The 16,541-nt window shown below is 39.9% G+C and overlaps 1 protein-coding gene across 1 annotated transcript in view; it reads right to left on the reverse strand.

Moving 5' to 3' along the window:
- The window catches only part of lama4 (laminin, alpha 4), a 131,051-nt gene extending 118,232 nt beyond the window's left edge, over positions 1 to 12,819 (reverse strand). Inside the window, exon 1 of the mRNA XM_080192570.1 lies at positions 12,530 to 12,819. Within this exon, the coding sequence (XP_080048696.1) occupies positions 12,530 to 12,676 (147 nt within the window). The 5' untranslated portion in view covers positions 12,677 to 12,819. The remainder of the gene's footprint in view (positions 1 to 12,529) is intronic.
- Positions 12,820 to 16,541: the final 3,722 nt, after the last annotated feature.

The raw sequence follows: 16,541 nt of genomic DNA on the forward strand, positions 1-16,541 counted from the left end.
TTAGCAAGGTGTGATGATATGGGTGCCACAGTGGTGGGGCTTTATCTCTTTAAAATTTATATCAATGATTTGAATGAAAGGTCCAATGGTATGGTTGTTACATTTGTGATGACACAAATCTTGGTAGGAAAGTAAGTTGTGAAGAGAACGCAGGGAGGCGATAAAAGGATATATATAGGTTAGGTGAGTGGGCAAAAATCTGGCAAATTGAGTATAATATGGGCAGGAAAAATGAAAAGGAAGCATATTTTCTACTAGTGAGAGATTGCAGAGGTCTGAGGCGCAGAGGGATCTGGGTGTTCTAGCACATGAATTGCAAAATATATTGCAAAATTGCAATTGCAGCAAGTTATTAGGAAAACTAATTGAATGTTTATTGCAAAGGGAATTGAATGCAAGTGTAGGGAAGTTATACTGGGCAATAGTAAGGCCACATCTGTAGTATTGTGTACAGCATTGGTCTCCTTATTTAAAAAAAGATGTAAATGCTTTGGAAGCAGCGTGAAGAAGGTTTATTAAAGTAATAAGTGGAATGGGTAAATTATCTCGAGGAAAGACTGGACAGGCTAGGCTTATATTCACAGGAGTTTAGAGCAGTAAATAGCCATTTGATTGAAACATCTAAGATCCTTAAAGTGCGGTAGGGTGGCATAGTGGTTAGCACTACTGCCTCAAAGTGCCAGGGGCCCCGAATGGATTTCAACCTTGGGTGACTGTATGGAATTTGTACATTCTCCCAGTGTCTATGTGGGTTTTCTCTGGGTGCTCTGGTTTTCTCCCAAAGTCCAAAGATGTGCAAGTCAGGTGGACTGAAGTGATGAGAGAGTTTCTTTAATTTGAGAATGTAATTTACAACTGTTTCACTTGGCAACTACTTCCTTTTCTGGAATGCAACTCCTGGTGCAGTATTCTTTTTGGTCGTGCTATAATATCAATCCAGAGTCTCATTCATTTCAGAGTAGTTCATAGGACTGGAATCCCATGGGCAACATTACTAAGACATCAATTCAAAAACATCTGGCCCCATCAAGGTGAGGAACGCTTTGACTTTATCCTTATTTCCTTTATTTGCTTTCAGCCAAATATTTAACCTTCATTCAGAGTTACACCATCTTCCTTTTTCAAATTGAATTCCTCCTTTGTCTGCAATTATGTTTTCAGTGCCATTTGTTTTCTATTACATACTATATTGACTCACTGTATACCTTGAACATCATGTGCACAGAGCAATGTTTCAAATTGCCCAACTTTCCTCATAATCAACTTTAGGAAATCTAAAATTAAGTCACAATGTTCTTCAGTTCTTAATTTCTCAAAGTAAATGTTAAAAAAAAACAGTCTTGACACCATCTTCCTACTGTGTATTGCCCAGAGAAAAATTAACTATTTGGTTTCACAGCAAGCAGCATTATTGAACTAATTTTACTTATACCTCCCCAACAGATGTAGCATAGTGATAAAATGCTCAATTCTTGAGGTAGATAGAGCTATTGAAGAGTTGGTGAAAAGTTGTGAAGTCTGTATGACGAATTATTCACCCAACATTCCTTTCATTAGGAAACAAAAGAAGACTGTAGGAATGAGTGCATTACCATTTCTTTGAACTGGAAGGGAAATAGTTCCTTGTTTTCATCAATGCTATAGTAAGTGGATAAATATTCAGTCTATGTCCAATTGAATCTATTGAAATTTTTAGAAACTGGTTTGTAATTTATGGGCTGCCAAATGAGCTAGTGCAAGATAATGGTCCACAGTTTACATTATAAGAGTTTGAAATATTTCTGAATAAGAATGGAATCAAACTCACTCTAATACCTCTTTATCATCCAATGTCAAATGTTGCTGCAGAGAGAAGTGCATGGATTGTGAAGAGGTTTTCGCAGAAGCTTTTGCTGAGTGACAAGATAAGCATTAATTTCCATGTTTCTCTTCAACACAGGCTATACAATCCTCTTACAGAATAACTCCTGTCTACAACAGATTGCTCATCTTATGAGTTAATGTTTAAATGCACTCCTCGGACAAGGTATAGTTTGCTTAACCCGATTTCAGAATAGGAGTAAAACAAGCTAAAGTGAAGATGAATCATTGTACATTAGACGATTCAATGGTGGTCAAAAGGTCATGATGAAATGTACTGAGGTGATAAGGAGAAGTATGAATTTGGAGTTGCTGTAATGAGACTGAGTGCATCCGTATATCGAGTGAAGATTGGAAAAGTCTCCATCAGTGTAATGTAGATCATTTACATGGAAGAGGTTGTCTCTCAAATGGAGAGGATGAGAAACCTCCTATATTCTACATTCTTCTTGCAGCCCAAAGTGAAAGTCGGAAATAAAATGAAAGTCAGCAAGAAAATAAAAATTAGTTGATTTTGCAGAATATACTCATAGAGCAAAGTGAGTGAAGGGGTGCATGTTTTCTGACAGAGAAGGCAAGGAAGCAGCTTACCATTGGCCACTGATGGGATCTTCCGGTCCCACTGATGTCTATGACATTTTCCGTGGCCTGTCTGTCCCACTGCCCTGGCCACAGGGGGTCACCTTTGGTGGCACCAGCAGATCCCGCTGGTGGGAAATGCTGAAAAATCCCACCCAAGATCTTTGATTAAGGCAAATCAATCAAAGTCACAGTCCCAACTATTAAGTGGAATTGAGAGTCAAAGTCAAAGTTCAGGTATGACAGAGGCTGAGATGTTGAGAGAGCTGAGTCAGGCTAATGGAAAAAAAAGATGATGCCCAATCAGAAGGAGAAAAAAGCCAGATAGGTGAATTGAAAGTATGTGGGAAGGAAGAAGGAAAAGTTGTTATTTTCATTTTTGTCAAATTATTATGTTATTGTTAAATGAATACTATTGTTAAGGAAAACAAATATTTTTACATGTCAACTACTCTGAAAATATTGGTCATGTATGTGATTCTGGCAAAAGCTAAGATGAAACCCAACCTATCAGGTATTGTGGATGTTAGTCATATTATATTCTGGAAATTATATACATGTATTGTTTTTTATTTCAATGTTTTTAACAGGGAGGGCATGTGATATATTACAAGAACTGAGCATATTGTTATGTTGCCCTCCCTGTTAGGGAGGTATAAATACAGTTAGTTCAATGTGGTTGCTTACACATCCACATATCTTTTCTCAGTGCAATACACAACAGTACAAACCAATTGTTTTAGGCCTTACTGGAGCTATAGTAACTTGTGACAATTTGTGACTGTATTTTCTAAATATTAAATATTAGATTCACGAGAGACATCAGAAGAAGTTTTTCTTAACTGTCAGTTAAATAATCATTTGGATATTTGTAGGGGATATGAAAAAAAATATAAAAAAGTTAAGATGAAAAAATATAAAAAAGTTAAGATGAAAATGGAAAAAAAAACTTGATATTTCACTACCCTTGTCTTCAGAAGTAACAAACAACTGAGAGATATTAGGGTAGTAGCAAATGCACAGCTACCAAACAGCAGCAAGCGGGATGGATTATAAGATAACATTCTGAGCCATTACTCAGTTAGCCATATGTGCAGGTTGCCAGATATTATTGACAAATTCTTCTTTGCAATTAATAGGCAAATGGTCTCTAGATTGGATTTCAACAACAACCCACAGTTTCCATTACAATTCAATCTGGTTTCATCAATTTCTGGTTAATGGCTCTCATTGATATGATGGTGATGAGAGACCAGTCCTGTCACGGCCTTATTTCTTGAAACATACCCGCATCAAGAAAACCATGTCTATAAAAGATGGCCAGGATCCTCAGTGAAAAGATTTGCCATGTTCACATCAAACAGGAATCAACTTACAAAGGGTGTAAACTATTATAATGTCTCCTTCAAACAATAATTACTTTTGAGAAACTTCTAAAAAATAGCTTTTAGTTTCAGTGAATCAAAATAATAAACCTGCTACACATACAGCCAGTGTTTTCATTTGCTTTTGTGCATTTGCAAAAATATTGTGAAATTGAGTTCTAAGAACTAATTCACAACAGCAAGAGTTTTGCTGCTTTACAAGGAAATGAAATGGGGAACAACTTTAATTGCAGTTTTGATTTGTTTCTATGATGACAGTATTCATACAAAATCACCAGCAATCTTGAACCATGCATTGCAATAAATATAGCTAACTACCAATTAGAATATAAAATATATATGCATGTCATGCAAAGGTTCATGAAGAATTCATAGGGCTTTACAAAATGTAATTGTCATTTCTAACATAAAGCATCTAATTCTCTCCTCGTTTAGAGACCTTCAAACAAACATACACCACTTCATGGTCATCAGCGAAGATTGCAATGAAATCTCTGCCAGTTAAGCCTTAAACTGCTTCTGAAAAAACATAGAAAATAGTTCAACCATATATTTTGAATATTACGGTGACGAGAGAGCAGTCCTGTTGTGGCCTTATTTTTTGAAACATATCCACATCAAAAAAACCATGTCTATAAAAGACATGTCTTTTGTCCATGTCTATATGCCTTAAATGAGTTTGTCAATACAGTCCATGGAAAATTGTGACAGAAAGCCACGATATCATCTATTTAAAAACTAAAGCTATTTTGATAATTTACTATATCATTACCATCAAAATTCAATTAATTACTTAGATCTAGTGAACAAAGTTAAAATTTTAAAAAAGGGATCGCCATGTTAGAGGCTTATACATTTTTCAATTAATTAAAATTGGAGACATAAGAGTTAAGTAAAACATTGATGTTAACTTTCCTACAAAATAAAGTGATGGCCACACAAGAGAAACAGCTTATTAGTGAGTATTTACTTATTCAAATCACAAATTTATTTCTGATAGGCCAGTTAATCGTCACATAAACAGAAACACAGCAGAGTCTAAATGAAGGACATAGTATCAAGATGGCTGCAGCACTGGAGTGGACTCTGAAATCATGGAAGCATTAAAATCTAAAGAAACTGAAGCCTGGCCTAACCAACATGCACCTAAATTGAAGATCCAATTGGTGATCATCTAAAAAAGAAACCCTCCATTGCAGATATGGATGCTGAAGGAATCTAACTGAGCACTTGGAGGTCTATTGCCAGACCTGATTGAATGCAAAGGCAGAGTTAAAGAACCTAAGCCAGATCACAAAAGGCTGTGTGAAATTCAAAACAATAAAAAAGGCTGAAAGGCAGAAGAATACCACTGCGCAGATGAAAAGAAAAATCTGGGTGAATGCAGTGTCAAGGGATCTAACCAAATCACAAAAAGGGAGAGTAGTTGTTGTGATACATTCATCCTGCTGTTCCCTTAGTCTTTTAACAACCATCAAATCAAAGGGTGGCTGCTAGGTGAAAGGGCTATCATCTCTACAGCTGGCTGATGACTCTCTTCCAAAAGAGTCATGTCAGCACTCATACAATGATAGTCTGCTTGATTACAGCAAGGTTATCAGGTTGCTAAGCAATGGTTTACTGCCTGGAGTGTTCAGGAAGAACAGTCCTGTACTCAGCTAGTGTGTGTCTCTAATTGTTGTGGCCCGTTGTATCATCCACAACCTGGCCATCATGAAGGTAGATCCTCACGAGAAAAGAAAGAGGAAGGGAAGAGGCAGCTGATGTCATGCTAACATTTTGGGCTGGCAGTCTTTGAGTGCAACATCACAATCCAATTCGCCTGGAGAATGGGATTCACATGGGGTTGGGGCAATTTATTATCTTGGATAGAGTATTGGCTAACCAATGGAAAGCAGAGAGCGGGGCTAGATGGGTCTTTCTCGGGTTGGCAGGATATAACTAGTGGAGTGCCACAGGATTCGGCCCTTGGGCCCAAAGTATTTACAATCTATAGTAATGATTTGGATGCAAGGAGCATAGGCGCCATTGCCAAATTTACAGATAACGCAACAATGGGTGGGATAGTGAGTTGTCATAATGAAATAAATTTACAAATGGCTAAGGATAGATTAAATGAATATGCCAAAATTTGGCAGATGGAATTTAAAGTGGATAAGTGGGAGGTGATCCATTTTGGTCAGAAAAATGCAAAGGCTAGTTATTATTTAGAGTGCTAGACTGCAGAGGAACTTGAGTGCCCTTGTGCATGAATCGCAGAAAACTAGCATGCAGGTACAGCAGGTAATAAGGAAGACAAATGGAATCTTGGCATTCATTTCTAAAGGAATAGAATATAAAAACAATGAAGTGCTGCAGCTACTATACAAAGCATCAGTGGGACTGCACTCAGCAGTTTTGGACCCCTTGCTTGAGGATGGTTGTAATTGCTTTGGAGGCATTTCAGAGGTGGTTCACTAGATTCCAAGATAAGAGGTTTGACTTACGGAGAGAGATTGGGCAGTTTAGGTCTATACGCCCTGGAGTTTAGAAGAATGAGAACACATCTAATTGAGGTACACAAGATGATAAAGGGATTGACAAAGTAGATGTGGAGAGGATGTTTCCTCTTGTAAGGCAAGAGGTCATAGTTTTAGGAAAAGGGATACCAGATTTAAAAAAGAGATGAGGAGAAATGACTTCTCTCAAAGGGTCATGAGTGTGTAGAATTCACTACCCCAGAGTGTGGTGAATGCGGGGACTTTGAGTAAATTTAAGAGGAGGCAGATTTTTAATTAGTAAACGTTTGAAGGGTCATGGTGAAAGGAGAGACGAGTGGAGTTGAGGCTGAGATGAGATCAGCCATGACCATACTAAATGGGGGAGCAGGCTGAAGGGGCTGACTTGCATACTCCTGCTTCTAGTTCTTATATGATTCTTATGAACAAAATACTAGTTTCCTGTCAGCTGCCCTCTGTTACACACCAACGATGTTACACACACACACCTCTTTCCGCAGCTCTGAAAGAAGTGCCACTTCAAAATAACCATTCCATACCAGCTTTATCCAAAAAAAAAATTCCATACAATACTCAATCAGTCATCCTCTTAGTGCCTCTATTACGATCTCAGTGGCTACACCGTGCTCACTGATGTTTAATGGGGAAAACTGCAGATGTCTAACAGAATAAACTCAGCAGCCCTGAGACTTGAAAGTCTGACTACGTTGCACACATTGGCACTAATGGTAGCAGTCTAGGCTGGACAGCTGAGAGACAGCAGCAAGACTACAATTGGTGTGGTAGTGGGAAGAACATGAATTCTGTCATCCTGAGCAAGAACAGCAAGTCCATGCTCCATGGAGCCACTGCCACTCACCATGGCAGTACTTCAGAAATCTGGGTCATCTGTTGGAACACATATTGCTGGAATGCTGTCAACCTGCAAACTCATTTGATTACTGGCATACACAACTAAGATGGCAGCAGTCTGAGCCTGCTTGACACCAAGCTAAGTCTGCATGGTAATGAACAGATTTTTCCACTGCAGAATTCAGACATTGGGTGGCTTCTGCTCATGCTATAGGAAGCTAAGACATTGATCTTTAGATGCTGACTCTCAGTTGGGTCAAAATGTTCCCAAGGAATTGGCCACCACTTCCATATTGAAAGGAATGGACTCTGAAGGTCAGTGTGAATCCCTGTGTCAAGTTGGAGATGGCATCTTCCATGCTGCTTGATGATGCCAATGGCTCTCTGGCAGGCCAGCTAATCCACCAAGCATTTTTGTATGCATGCCATTCAAGCATTGTTCATTTGCCATCCCATCGAAATCATTATCTGAGTCCTCTGCAGCAGAACTCATGTATGATCTCACCCTTTAAGGTACCAGCATCAGAATAGCCCTTTCCCCCTGCAATGGCTGCAGCCCATTCAGGCCTGGTGACTCACCACATACACATCCTGCTTCTGCCTTATGATTGAAAAGAGCGCGGTGCCTGTATTGGGGAAGGTGGTTTTGAGTGTCAGATCGTATTTTATTGTTTCTTCATCCTTAGTTGATGGTCGTTGCGGAGTTGGCATCTAAGGATGTAGTCACAACTTTTGTGATATCAATAAACTTCCTATGGCATGGCAGCAAGGTCCTTGACATGTGACCTATTCTCACTGCATTCTGAATATTTGTGTGGATCCCTGGGAAAAGAGAAGCTCTATCCTCCTGTCCACATCCTGTGCCAATGACTCTGGCAAATTATCTGAAAACCTGTGGGGATACACTTTCTGCAACATTCCTTTTCATCCAACAGGTCTTCAAATTTTGAAACTGTACTTTCAGCCCCTGCTGCAGTCAAAATGGATGTTACCATGAAGGGATGCAATCTAGTTTTAAGTGTAAGGTAACGTTAAATTTTGCATAAATCTGGACTCATTTCAGAGATGAGTTCATCAGCAGCACATTCAATGTTCATAGAATCATAGAATCCCTGCAGTGCATTTGGCCCATTGAGCCTGCACTGACCACAGTCCCACTCAGGCCCTAACCCTAAAACCTCACGTATTTACCCTGCTCGTCTCCTGACACTAAGGGACAAATTAGCATGTCCAATCAACCTAACCCGCACATCTTTGGAGTGTGGGAGGAAACCAGAAGAAAACCCAGAGGAAACTCATTCAGGCAGAGGGAGAATGTGCAAACTCCACACAAATGTCACCCAAGGCTGGAATTCAATCTACGTCCCTGACACTGTGAGGCAGCGATGAGAACTACAGTGCCACCGTGCCACTGCACATCACAACCCATCAATTGATAAACAGCACAAACTTTGCATGCTACCTGCATGGTACACAGTATTTCTGTATCTCATTTCAAGAGCTATCCAATTTTGTCCCTTTATTTTTCCTTCCAAAACCTACTACTGTATTTCTCATTCATTCTGCGAAGTGTGAATGGCGAAAACATCTGATTTTAAAGTGGTCTTCAAAAACAGCTTTGTGTCTCTCTTGCCACTGGTAACACCTGAGGAAATAGCCTTGCTTCAACAAAGGAGAGTTATTTCAAAATGTAAAAAAAAATCACATATCACTTGTGCTATTTATTTATATCGTACACAAAAAATATGTAACATTAGTCCAATGTTAATGTTGCTATGATCTTCTATTGATTAAATTATTTAAATTTTAACCTTAAGCAGTCCTTCACTCATTAGACCCCAATCACACCAGCAAAATGTCTATGAACTGTTTCAGTTAAGTGAAAAGATCAAAGACACGGAATTCCTGACAACAGCAGCAACACCAATCAGAATTCAACCAATAACTATCCAGATCTGTGCCTCTCTAGCGTGACCTTTTACATCTTCATTCATATCAACATAATCTTTATTTTAAAATGTTTTACTTAAAAAGGAATAGGAAATAAAAAAAATTGAACTGCACCAATCTAACCACACACCAATTTGTGCTAGCAACAATTGTAAACTTGCATTAACTGAAAAACTTTAACAAAATGGAAAAATAAAATCATAATTCTTCAGTAGAAACCCATATTACCTGGACACCATGGAAGTACAACCAATCAAAGTTAAGGATTTCAACTTTAAAGTCAGTTCACAAAGTCAGGAGTAACTATGTACAGAAGTCAAATGAGGGATGCAAACATTCTGGGGTTGAATTTTCCCACATTTGGAAGTGAAAGGTGATCCCATTTTAGCTGGCGGCAAGACACAAGGAGGCATAATCCCTGTCATGGCCAACATTCTTAATTGAGGCAGCAGCCCACTTCCAAGAGTTGCTGGCTTAATCAGAGGGCCAGCAGACTCAGCACTGCCACCACTAGCTAAGACCGTGGGTAAGGCTGCAGTGAGAGCATGCCTTGAAGGACAAAGTTCCCTTGAAGTGGATTAAGTGGGTTTGGAAGAATCCAGGCCCAGGCAAACAGGCCCTCATGGCCAAGAGTTGGTGTTAAGAGGCATAAGTGGTGTAATTGCCATGGAGGTGACTACCGTTGGCAGGGCTTCCTTTGTGGACCATGGAGTGCCCAAAAAGGAAAATCACCCCCTCCCTTCCTCCCCAACCCCCACAACCTGAGCCAACTGATAGACCACGATATTTCACCCAGCAATTTCCCCATACAGAGGTAGACCCTTCAACATAGGCAAAATGGGCACAAAGGACATCACCCTTAATTAGCCACTTAAATGGTTCAGTTGTGTTCTGGGTGAGTTGTTGATCTACCATCTTGCCCATCATTGATAAAATGACATGACATTGGGAAGACCTGAGGGACTTCCCTCAATGCCTACCTGTCCCACCTTGCCAACCTTTCTGCTTGCAGTCTGACACCAAATGCCTGATAAAATTCTGGCCTCTGTTTTTGTTTTAGTTTCTATGAGAGACATTGGTAAAGAATGCTAGTGAAATTTTAGTACAATCAACAGATTTTAAGCCTGAATCAATTTAACAGGAAAATGCCTCAAAATCTCCTGTAAGTGTAAATGCCACAAAAAAATTCCAAAATATTAAATAGTGAGGTGTCAACAAGCCTCCTAATCATTAGTGTGCACTTATAAATTTTAATCTGAATGAAACTATACACATTTGATAGTCAATCCTCTTTACAATCAACATCTAACTCGGAGGCCATGATCCACTTTGACTAGTTTAATTTCCAGAAGAAGGCAAGTGGTTATCATAAAAGATCTGAACTCACCTTGCTATTTTTTTCCATATTGCAAGTAAAATAGCAATGTTTTAAATATAAATAATATAATGAATGTTATTAAGTGCTGGAACACTTTCAAAGGTGTTATTATAATGTTGGGCCACACTTGGAGTGGGGGATGTGGAAGATCCATCATATGTTGTATGTGTTGACTAACTAAAACAGAACTTGGCCCCATTAAAATCAATTGGCCCTCAAAGTTGGCCACACACAGTACGACGGAAAGTACCCAATTCCTTCAGTTGCATATTGTGTTTCCAACTTGTGTATTTAAGAAAGAGTAGTATTTGTTTGTTTTGGACTTGCTGCGATCAGAAAACATATATCAGTTTCACTTTTGGAATTTGAGTTATTCCAAAAGCTAATACAAAAGGTAATTTATGGTAACAATCTCAAACACGAGAAGCAGATGAAATTGCATCATGGCTGTTTTTGACAGTTACAGGTTTTGACTTCATACCAACTTTTTCTAACCAGATCTAAAACAAAGGAGTATACAAGGTTATGGGGATAGGTCAGTGGGGTGGGACTAGACAGAATGCTCTTTTGGAGAGTCCAGACCCAATGGGCCAAATGGTGTCCTTCTGTACTGCAAAGATTCTGTGAAGATTTATGCGTACTTTTATTTCTTTGCTTGCTCAATTTGAGGATTGTCATTCTTATTTTGCTGAACTAATTGCTTGTCAGGCATGAGATCTACTTGAAGAATTAAGGTCACTTGCTTCGATGGAATGTATAGCAATTTATAACTGACTCTGTACTTGCACTCTGAAGTTTGGATTCAGTGACTGTGGTCTTTGTGTCATGTCGAAAACATTTTTTCCTGACCCCAAAAGTATGTAGCACATTCCACGGATTGCCATAGTTCAGATAGATTACTATTCATTTTCTCACATAAAACAGTGATATGTTTTTCTCCAGGCTAGTGAGAAACTCGCATCAGACCGGGCAGCTTTTATTACACCTCCTGCTGATCAGAGTTTCCTTTCATGGCTACCCTTTCCCAAATGTCTGCAGTTGCATTCTGAAGCAAATAAAACGGATAGGCGAAAAATTCCTAATTTTGGTCTCATTGGACATCCTTATTTTTTATGACTCGTCCATTAGCTTAGAAATGACTATTTTTCCTGATAGGAATCTGCACAATACTAGCACAGATGCCTTTGATTTGGAAGGAGAAATAAACCTCAAGATAAACACTTCCGGCATTTACTCCCCCGCGAAAATGCTCTGTCCTTTATTTTCCATCTTCAAAAGTTTATGTTGGCTTGCAGAATACCGCTGCTTTGTAGTTTAGCTTTTGATATCTAGTGTAGTTATTTTTTCTTTCCCCCGTCTGCTTAACTGATGGCACTTCCTTCCTTCCCTTCTCCATATGCTTCTCTTCAATCCTTTTTCCCTTATCCATCTTTTTCATTTCTTGTATTTCCAGGTATTGGTGTTAATTTCCTGTTGTTTTTTTAATGTCCCTGCCTCCGGTTACCATTCTAATGACCCAGTCATTCCCTGTTCACTGAATCAATCCTGTCAGAGTGAACAGGGTTATTTAACTCGTTCCTCCTCATTTACAACCTGCAACTTGACAGAACCAGAAGAACCAGATTGGTCAATATATTTATATGTATATCTTAAATCATTAATCTTGCAGATAAAACTGGATAATTTGATATATAGTTGAGGAATGTGGCGCTTTGAGAGAAGCAATGTTAAGCACAGGCAATAGAAAAGTCAGCAACAGTTCTCTTTTACTAACACAATAGAGAGGAAGAACTGAGAACAATAGCAGAAAAGTATAAAATAACAAACTTTGCACTTAAGCTAATATTTCTTAAACAATTAACATCCAAAATGCAACTTCCCTTATTCCTAAATTATGCTTGATTTCTTAAGTATCTGATTAACAATTTGGCCAATATGTTTTAGCTATGGCTTTATTTTACAATGTCCTTTTTCACCTGAATAATCATCAACATTAATACATCCTTTATGTAAAATGTATTCCTTACCTCATCACCTATGGTGGTAGATTTTCCTGTGACATTATCTTCTGCACTGACAGAAAGACCACTGCTCTCCCCAGAGCCAGTAGCTGGGTAAAACAATCCAAAGATGGTTAGAGAGAAAGCACACAGCCAGGGTGAAATCCAAACCATTTCCTCCCCTTCTCCTGACAGTCTTTCCTTCAGGTTATCCTCCGGCTTTTTCCAGAGCCTGTTTGCCGCTGCTGCTTTGTAGCTTCAGTTGTTTTTATTCCCCCCCTCTGTCTTCAATTGCCAGATGTGTCACTTTAACGCAGTCTAATGACAGCCCTAAAAAAAAATGCTTTCACTTCCTTTCCCAGCTTCTATTCCGCTTTCCCCCCTCCACCCCCAGAGGCTCCTCTTAAACAACGTACAGCTGGGCAGTGTTTGGAACAAACTCAGTCAAAAAGAGATTTGTATTGCAGGAAAGTCCAGGAGTTCTCATTCACCTTATCTCAGTTTCTTCAGGATACAGATTCGGTCTATATTAAGCTCTGGCATCTTTCACACGTTCAGCTCTGCCTCATTCTTAGATCAACAGACTCAGTCTCTCAGTTTGCTGCCCAAACCCACAGCCAAGACTTTTGCAAACAGTCCACAGTTCACAGCAGCTTCCTGCCTGTGCTGCACGTATTCCAAGTTTCTCCAGGTTATACCATATAGGGACTAATGTAAAAGATTAATGTAAAATAGGAAGCCGAAATTTAGAAGAGTCACAACTACGAGAAATTGAAGAAAAAGATGAAGTGGACACAAGCTTTATTATATCAGGCTTATAATCCTGCTTTCCAGAAATAAAGCTGTGCAGCAGAGCAGAACTGCTATGACAATATTCTTCCTTCTCCAAAAATGAATAAATTAGTAGAAAGGAGGAATTTTCTGCAGATACAAAGAATATTTTGTGAAACTGCTGAACAAGAGCCTCAGTGTATGTAACATGTTATACTGAAGGGAGTAACATCTAGTCAATACTGTAAGTTTGAGCATTTCCAGATTCTGTTTAATTATAATAATTTTCTTACATTTTGCAATATAGAGGGCATGATTTTCCAATAATATGGCAAAGTGTCAGGTATTGTAATGGGGAGGTCGTGTCTCACGAACTTGATCGAGTTCTTCGAGGAAGTGACAAAGATGATTGATGAGGGTAGTGCAGTGGATGTGTTGTCTACATGGACTCCAGTAAGGCCTTTGACAAGGTCCCCCATGGTAGACTGGTGCAGAAGGTGAAGTTGCATGGGATCAGAGGTGAGCTGACAAGGTGGATACAAAACTGGATTGGTCAAAGAAGACAGAGGGTATCAATGGAAGGATGCGTTTCTGAATGGAGGGCTGTGACAATTGGCACTTCTCAGGGATCAGTGCTGGGACCTTTGTTATTTGTAATATATATAAAGGAGGAAAATGTAACTGGATTGATAAGTAAGTTTGCGGGTGACACAAAGGTTGGTGAATAGCGATGAGGGCCATCAGAGGAAATGGCAGGATATAGATCAGTTGTAGACTTGGGCTGAAAGATGGCAAATGGAGTTTAATCCAGACAAATGTGAGGTAATGCATTTTGGAAGGTCTAATACAGATAGGAAATAAACAGTAAATGGCAGAACCATTATGAGCATTGATAGGCAAAGGGACCTGGGTGTATAGGCACACAACTCACTGAAAGTGGTAATGCAGGTGGAGAAGGTAGTCAAGAAGGCATACAGCATGTTTGCTTTCATTGGCTGGGGTTTTGAGTTTAAAAATTGGCAAGTCATGTGCAGCTTTACAGAACCTTAGTTAGGCCCACTTGGAATATAGTGTTTAGTTCTGGTCACCACACTACCAGAAGGATGTGGAGGCTTCGGAGAGAGTACAGAAAAGATTTACCAGCATGTTGCCTGGTAAATGGAGGGCATTAGCTGTGAGGAGAGGTTGGAGAAACTTGGTTTGTTCTCACTGGAGTGACCGAGGTTGAGGGGAGACCTGATAGATGTCTACAAGATTATGAGAGGCATGGACAGAATGGATAGTCAGAAGTTTTTTCTCAGGGTGGAAGAGTCAACTACTAGGAGGCATAAGTTTAAGGTACGAGGGGCAAGGTTTAAAGGAGATGTACGAGGCAGATTTTTTTGCACAGAGAGTGGTGGGTGCCTGGAACTCATTGCCGGGGGAGGTAGTGGAAGCGGATACGATAGTGACTTTTAAGGGGCGTCTCAACAAGTACATGACTGGGATGGGAATAGAGGGATATGGTCCCTGGAAGGATAAGGGGTTAAGTCGGGCAGCATGGTCAGTGCAGGTTGAGAGAGCCAAAGAGCCTGTTCTTGTGTTCTAATTTTCTTTGCTCTTTGTCGCCCCGGCAAAACATTCAGGGTTTTCTCTCCAGACCTTCTGACATTTTGTCAAGAAAAAACAGTGTTTGCGCATCATTCTTGAGGGGCAGAGATTAAAAATGCCAGCAGGCTAGCTCCACAAAGACGCCTTTTTCAAAAGGCATTCCAATCTCAAATTAAAGTTATAAACTCCCAATGCTTGACCACAGAAGGGCAACCTTCCCCCAAGATTTAATGCACGGGTTACCCCCACTCCTCCCCCACCCCATGCAGGCAGTAGATGACCTGACACACCAGCCTCCTCTCATCACTGTTATGGGGGCATCAGAGCACAACCCGAACACCACCCTCCCCACTCACCCTGGTAATGCAGGTTTACCTCCTCCTCCATCCCTCCACCCAGTAGAGGCATACAACCCCACCCCACCCACCGCTATGCAGGCACAATCTCACTGCACCCCTCCCACCCACATAATGGGAAGGCCCCAGTCGGGTTCCCTATAGATCTTGTTCCAAGCCCTACCCCTTGGTTCAAGTGGCAGTGCCAACTTGGCACATGCCCTTATCCACCTGGGGAGGGGGCTCCACTGGCAGTGTAATCTTAACTGCTAGTGACATCTTTGTTATATATTTAGGGTTGTGTTGCATGGTCATTTTAAGAGTCTAGTCACCTTTAAAGATTATGATATCATCAGATGCTTCACAGATTTTGCCTCAGTCTAGACCAAGCCTTTTCAAAGTTAACAGTTATTCAATAAACCTGTGTTGTTGTTTGCATCCAATCCCATGTGCTCAAATCCACATTACTTTGTCCTTAGAGTGCAGTACATTACTGGATGAACAGAATTCTAGCAACAAGGCAAGGAAAGAAAATCAAAGCTGCACTTACTAACTGAAAACATCAAGATTTTCAATGTTGGGGCAGAATCAACAGCCAGTCAGCTAATTAAACATGGCATCAGATCTTAAGATCATTGGACAGAGAAAAGAAAGATCCATACCTAAATTAAAACCAGCATACTGAGGAGTTTGGTTAGATTGTGGCACAGAGGTTGAGTGAGACAGAGAGATTTCTTACATGGCATTAAATCTTAAACAAGCTGGTACAATTGGCTTGTATTACAATTTACAATATAAGCAAGGCCATGTATACGAAAGGAAACTCCTGAAGGAAAATTGCTGGGCAGATCCTGGCATCATTTAAAATAGTGGAACAGTTTGGCCCATTTGAGGAAGAATCCAAGAATTGGAAGCCCCATGAAGAAAGATTTCATTACTACATCTTAGTTAACAAAATTCTCAATGATATCGTAGTCCCTGCTTTCCTTAGCACCATTGACAATAAAGTGTTGTGCACGAGCATGGGAGAGAATACATCCTGAGTGAGACACCCCCAGAGTGAGTGTGATTATCTGGGAATATGGAGCACAGTGGGAATTCAGTGCAGAGGGGAAGAGAAAGTTGACTTCCTAATTTTGCAATCTTCAGCAAGTCATTTTGCCTTACTGCAGGAGTAGAAGCTGCAAGCTGAGGAAACTGATTTGTAAGTGGTGGATAAGATGACGTAAGGTTTCACTACTTGTATTTCTTATTGTTTATAAGGCCTATTTTGTGGTTTATAGTCTGTAAAAGTTGTATTCTGTTGAACAAGGCCGAGGGAAGAGGGACCCCAAGTGTAATTG

Source organism: Carcharhinus amblyrhynchos, chromosome 7, assembly GCF_965287045.1.
Source record: "Carcharhinus amblyrhynchos chromosome 7, sCarAmb.v2.hapA, whole genome shotgun sequence".
Classification (NCBI taxonomy): domain Eukaryota; kingdom Metazoa; phylum Chordata; class Chondrichthyes; order Carcharhiniformes; family Carcharhinidae; genus Carcharhinus; species Carcharhinus amblyrhynchos.